The sequence below is a fragment of the Numida meleagris genome, unplaced genomic scaffold (assembly GCF_002078875.1).
Source record: "Numida meleagris isolate 19003 breed g44 Domestic line unplaced genomic scaffold, NumMel1.0 unplaced_Scaffold250, whole genome shotgun sequence".
NCBI lineage: Eukaryota > Metazoa > Chordata > Aves > Galliformes > Numididae > Numida > Numida meleagris.
The window spans coordinates 431,799-437,188 of NW_018364306.1; the positions used below are offsets into that span (position 1 = coordinate 431,799).

Sequence of the window (5,390 nt, forward strand, 5' to 3'; positions counted from 1 at the left end):
GCGCATTCTGACAGCCCTGACGCCACGCTGATGGGCTCAGAGGGGAGGGGGTCACCAGCTCAGCCTCCTTCATCCTCACACCCCCATAAAGGAATGAGGGAGCGGTGAGGGGCCCCAAAGCAGATGGGGGATGCTAAGCCCCTTCCCCGCAGCAGGACCTGGACAAGCACTGTCTGTGCCCCCCCCAGGGCAGTATATGGGGACCCCCCAGACCCCCCCCTCTACAGGGGCTGGAGGGGGCTGGCTCGCTTTAATGACCACACAGCGAGGGCTGCCATAACGATTACTCTAATTAATGAGGTCCGGGGCGTGGGGGGTTGGAAGTCCCTTGGTGTCCCACACACTGTCACCTCCCTCCCCTAGTCCTGCACCCCCAGGTTCCCATTGCTTAAGTTTCCTCTGCATTCCCCCTCCATCGCTCAAGACTCCCCAGGCCCCATCCCACACATTCCCCCCCAACCCCTGCAATATCTCCAGGCCCCTCTGCCCCCCTCTCCCCCCCCTGCTTCGGCCACCCATTACCAGGCAACCGAGCATTGTGCTCCCAGCCTGCCCTGCGGGCCCGTTGCCATGGCAGAGGGGTGGACACCATGGCCGCTGCTGCAGGCAGTGGGGTGGCTGGCGAGGGCGGCCTGCAGGCGCTGTACCGCTGGGTGGATGCCGTGCCGCTGTCCCGGCCACGCAGGAACATCGCCCGTGACTTCAGCGACGGGGGTGTGCGGGGCTCGGGGGGAGGCACGGGCCTCCGGGTCAGGGCTGGGCCTCGAGGGGAGTCCAGGCCTTGGGGTCAGGACTAGGCCTTAGTAGGAACTCAGGCCTTGGGGTCAGGGCTAGGCCTTAGGAGGAACCCAGGCCTCAGCAGGAGCCTGGTCCTAAAGGAGAGTCCAGGTCCCAGGGTCAGGGCTGGGCTCTGGGGCAATCCAGGCCTTGGGGTCAGGCCCAGGCCTCGGTGTCAGGCTCGGGGTTCAAGGCAGGCCCAGGCCTTGGGGGTAATGCTGGGCCTCCAGCAGAATCCCGGCCTCATGGAGAGTCCAGGCCTTGGAGTCGGGCCCAGAGCTGGGCTTTGCAGGAGTCCAGGCCCAGGGGTCAGGCCTAGGCCTCGAGGGGAGTGCAGGCCTTGGGGTCAGGCCCAGGCCTTGGGGGTCAGGTCTGGGCTTCAGGGAAACTCCAGGCTTGGGGCCAGGCCATGGCTTTGGAGTTAGGCCCAGGCCCTGGGGGAAGCCTGGGCTGTGGGTGCAGGGCAGGCCCTTGGGTGCTGCAAGTTATGGTGCCCCAGCGCCCTCTCCTCTCCTCCCCAGTGCTGGTGGCCGAGGTGGTGAAGTTCTTCTTCCCTGCCATGGTGCAGCTGCACAGCTTCGTGCCTGCCAGCTCCACGCCGCAGAAGTTGGCCAACTGGAGCCACCTCAACAGGTACTGGGGGGGACAGCACCATTGGAGCGGAGCTGGGCCACAGCAGGCGGTGGCAGCAGGTGCCCTGCCTCCCTGCGCTCTGGGATGCAGATCTGGATCCTTTTCTAGGAAGGTTTTGAGCAAGCTGAACTTCTCCGTCCCCAGCGAGGTGATCCGGCAGGTCGTGCAGTGCCGGCCAGGCGTGGTAGAGCAGGTGCTGCTGCTGCTGCGGCAGAAGATCGAGGAGAAGCAGAAGCAGGTCAAGGCGGTGCCTGGCCCGGGTCAGGTCAGCAGGGGACAGCTGGGGCAGGATCCTATGGGGAGCAGAGCTGGCACGGCTCAGTGCTGCAGATGGCAACCAAGTGTTGCTGTGGGAAATATCATATCATCGTTCATTCTGCAGCCATGAATTAGCCAGGGCAGCCCTGGAGGCACTGCTGTAAGCTGGAGCGGGGGGGGGAAGGTGGGGCACAGAGGTGTTGACTCTGTCATCTTCCTCACTGTGATACTTCTTAGGAGGAGCAGGAAAGGCAGCTGGGTTGGGTGCACAGCTCCAGGACAGCCTCCTCCCCTGCCCCAGTCAAACCCTCAGCCCAAGAGGGTCCTGGTCCCCGCAGTGTGAGAGAATGACAATGAGCATGCAGGTTGGGCTGTCTGCCCCAGCGCTCCGGTCAGGGCAGGAATTCACCATGGGGAGGGCTGTGGCCATGCAGGAATTCAGGCAGATTGATCCCAGCCCTGCCTCCAGGCAGTAACCAGCACCGTGCTGCGCTGGAAACCCCCCGCCCTGAGCCACTGCCGTGAGAACAAAACTCCCACACCCCACTGGCACCCCACTCTGCTCAAGGAGGGCTGGGCTCCCCCATCCTCCCTCCTCCAACATCAGGGCCACCTCCCTGCATGGGAGCTGCTAGCAGGTTCACCCACGGGGTGAGGAGCAGGCGTGATGTGAGTTCTTCTCTCTACAGGAGCTGGGCCTGCGGGCAGTGCAGGAGATCAGCTACCTGGAGACGGGCAAGGCCGGTATGTGGCACCTTGGGATGCCCACAACCCAAACTGTCTACCTGCTGCACCCTAGGGAGGAGTCCTACAAGCCCTGGCTTGTTCTGGGGCACCTATTCTGCCCAGGGAGAGCTGCTGTCAGAGACTGGGGCTGCTATGGGGCAGAGCTGCTTGGGTGGGGCAGGTGCTAATGGAGGGAGGTGTAAATTGTGCTAATGGAGGGAAGTGTTGGGGTTTGGGAGCTGATGATAGAGTGTGAGGCAATGGCATGAAGCTGCATCAGGGGAGGTTCAGATTGGACATTAGGAAACATGTATTTACTGTGAATATGGTCTCACAGTAGAGCTGGCTTCCTAGAGGTGTGGTTGATGCCCCGAGTCCATCCCTGTGCACACACAAGGCATTTGGACAATGCCCTCAATAACTTTTGGCCATCCCTGAGGTGCTCAGGTTGTTGGACTCTATGATTTTGGGAGGTCACTTCCAAACAGACTGCCCTATTGTAACTGCTGTGCTTGACAGGCTGCTCGAAGGTGAGGAGCACAGGAGGGAGCAGTGTGCAGGAGACCCCCACGGCAGCTGGGTGAGTGCTGCTGGTGCTGTGCTGTTCCCGGGGGCCCCAGGGGGATGGGGCTCCCTGCAGAGGGACAGCCCCTGGCACGGGAGCTCCGGTGCTGCACTGCACAAGGGGTTGCTGTGTGGGCCGTGATCATGCTGCAGAAGGGGTGGGTTACTGTCCTGGCATTTTGTTTCCTGCCCAGGGGGAACGAGAGCTGCCAGGACTGTGCCCCAGCTCCCGGGGGGGACCCTGCTGCCATCCGCCTGCAGCTGGCAGAGAGGGAGCAGGAGCTGCTCCTGGCACAGGAGACGGTGCAGGTGAGCCCCGTGGCAGCTCCCCGTGCCTCCCACCACCCCCACAGCAACGCTGTGCACCAACAGCTACATCTGCTTGGTGCTGTCAGCCTCCCAGGTCACCCTTCTGGTGGCAGCCCTGGGTACGTGCCAGGCTGGAGGTGGCCTTGCTGGTGTCCAGATGGCCGATGTCTTGCTCCCAGCTGGGGGAGCAGCTTTTCCTTCCAATCCTTTCCTCCTGGCCGTGCCCTGGATCCCTGACACTCGCCCACGTCACTCGTGTGAATCCCTGGTCCCCAGCTGCTCCCGATCCCCGTCCTTTTGGCCAGTCTTCCACACAGCCATAGGGAAGGAGGTGCAGAACAGCAGCACGGCTGCGCTGGACCAGCACAGGTGCAGAGCAGGCTCTGGGTTCCCTAATTCAGCCCCCTGGCAGTGGGTGACTTTTGAAGGTTCATTCAGCACTGTGCCACGGTAATGGCTCTGTTTTGGAGTTTGCCTAACCCCCCGGCTTTTCTGCTGGAAAACATCTAAGATGTAAGATTTTTGAAAGAGGGGAAGGAGTGCTCTGGGCCGTCTGGGCTGGGAGGTGTTACCTCTTCCCAGTGCAGAGCTTGGAATCCTGGCCGTGTTCTGGGGACGCTTTGCTCAATGTGGGAGCAGGAATCAGGGGCCCAAGCTTGGCACTAGTGCTGGCTGCCTGTGGGTTGAGGGGTTCCCCTGTGGGTACGGGGACGTAACCGGGGCTCAGCGCGGGGTGAGCTGAGGGCCGCTCCCCGCTCAGATCCTACAGATGAAGGTGCGAAGGCTGGAGCAGCTGCTGCGCCTCAAGGACATGCGGATCGACGACCTCAGCCGCTGCCTGCAGCAAACCCAGCACCAGCAGCAGTGAGCAGAGCCCCGGCTTTGTCACCGGCCATCCCCGTGCTCAGTGCTCGCCCGGTGCCTCCCGGCTGCCCCAATTCTGCGGGCTGCTCCGAGCTTTTGCTCAGCCCCTCCTGTGAGGAGCGTGGCGGTGGCACGGGGCCCCGCAGGCCGCGGGGGCCGCTCTTTAATCTCCTCCCAAAGCTGTTGTTTGTGATCTCCAAGAAAATCCCGGCCTCAGCGCGCAAAACCCGCTGCGTGGTCTGGCTCTGGCAGTGAAACACGCGGCGCCCGCGGCCCCGCCGGGGTAAACAACGCTTTATCCCAGCGCCGTGTCACCGCGGCGGGGGTGCGGACGCAGGGGGGGGGGGCTCGGGGTGAAGCACGGAGCGTTCTGCATCTGTCACTGCGCTGCGTTCGCAGGACCCCGCGGCCTCCCCGGAGTGCTCGAGGACGGCCTCGTGGCCTCGGTCCCGGCCCCGGGGGACAGCCGAGCGTGTGCCTGCCCCGCTCCGCGCTTCTCCCCGCCTGCGGACGTGCGCTGCAGGAGGGAGCCCGCTCCCGGGGGACGCTGCTGCCTGAGCACCGGTGGGGCCGAGTGGGGCTGCGGGGCTGAACCGGGCTGCTGGGGGGGCCCGTGGAGGCTTCACCTCGCCCTGCTCCCGGCGCTCGGCTCCCCCTGCTCCCAGCCTGGCATTTTTGTCTCGAGTCCCCAAATCCCCGAAGCTAAGCCTAGAGACCAGGCCTCAGACGGGCCGTTCCCATGGCAACTGCGCCGCCCAGGGAGGGACCCCCCGCGCACCACCTGCCGCCCCGAGGCCCCGCCCCCTCGCTCCTCATTGGCTGCCATCCTCTCGCCACGCCCCCATCTGACAGTCCCACCCCCCGCAGTCGACCCTGCCAGAGGGACGCTGGGGAGCCGGAGCCAATGGGAGTGGCGGGAGGGCGTGACAACCGAGGGGCAGACCAATGGGAACGTAGGGGGGTGTGGCCTGGCCACTGACGGGCCAATAGGAGGGTGGGGGCGTGTCCCGGTAGTGGGAAGCGGGCAGCGACCGGGACGCGGCGGTGAGAGAGGGCGCGGAGCGGAGCGGGCGGGCAGCGGCGTGCGGCGCTTCACGGTTATTATTCCCCTTATTTATTTCTTCGGACATTTCCCCTTTCTTTCTTCTTTTTTAAAAATTTCCTTTATTTTCCCCTTTATTTTCCCCGTTCTTTCGCTTTTAGTCCTCTTTTATTCTTGTTGTCCTTTTTGTTTTTTTTCTCCTTTTTCATTTTTTTTA

The 5,390-nt window shown here is 63.4% G+C and overlaps 1 protein-coding gene across 6 annotated transcripts; it reads left to right on the forward strand.

The window, feature by feature from the left end:
* Positions 1-11: 11 nt before the first annotated feature.
* On the forward strand, positions 12-4,465 carry SPEF1 (sperm flagellar 1). 6 transcript variants are annotated; one of them, XM_021382568.1, is made up of 7 exons: positions 12-714; positions 1,299-1,410; positions 1,555-1,670; positions 2,358-2,412; positions 2,914-2,974; positions 3,153-3,267; positions 4,028-4,465. In XM_021382568.1, the coding sequence occupies exons 1-7, from the start codon at positions 591-593 to the stop codon at positions 4,384-4,386; spliced, it is 942 nt and encodes a 313-aa protein (XP_021238243.1). In that variant the 5' UTR covers positions 12-590; the 3' UTR covers positions 4,387-4,465. The 6 variants fall into 6 exon arrangements, with proteins under 6 accessions (XP_021238243.1, XP_021238247.1, XP_021238242.1 ...); XM_021382572.1 differs by having other exon boundaries at positions 16-714; positions 1,555-1,648; positions 4,028-4,267; XM_021382567.1 differs by having other exon boundaries at positions 19-714; positions 1,519-1,670; positions 4,028-4,443.
* Positions 4,466-5,390: the final 925 nt, after the last annotated feature.

Bases quoted from the DNA above. Each gene is read 5' to 3' on its own strand.
- SPEF1 (XM_021382567.1), top strand. From the start codon at position 591: ATGGCCGCTGCTGCAGGCAGTGGGGTGGCTGGCGAGGGCGGCCTGCAG. The intron at 715-1,298 runs GTGTGCGGGGCT...TCTCCTCCCCAG, and splicing joins CCGTGACTTCAGCGACGGGG to TGCTGGTGGCCGAGGTGGTG. The intron at 1,411-1,518 runs GTACTGGGGGGG...ATCCTTTTCTAG, and splicing joins AACTGGAGCCACCTCAACAG to GAAGGTTTTGAGCAAGCTGA.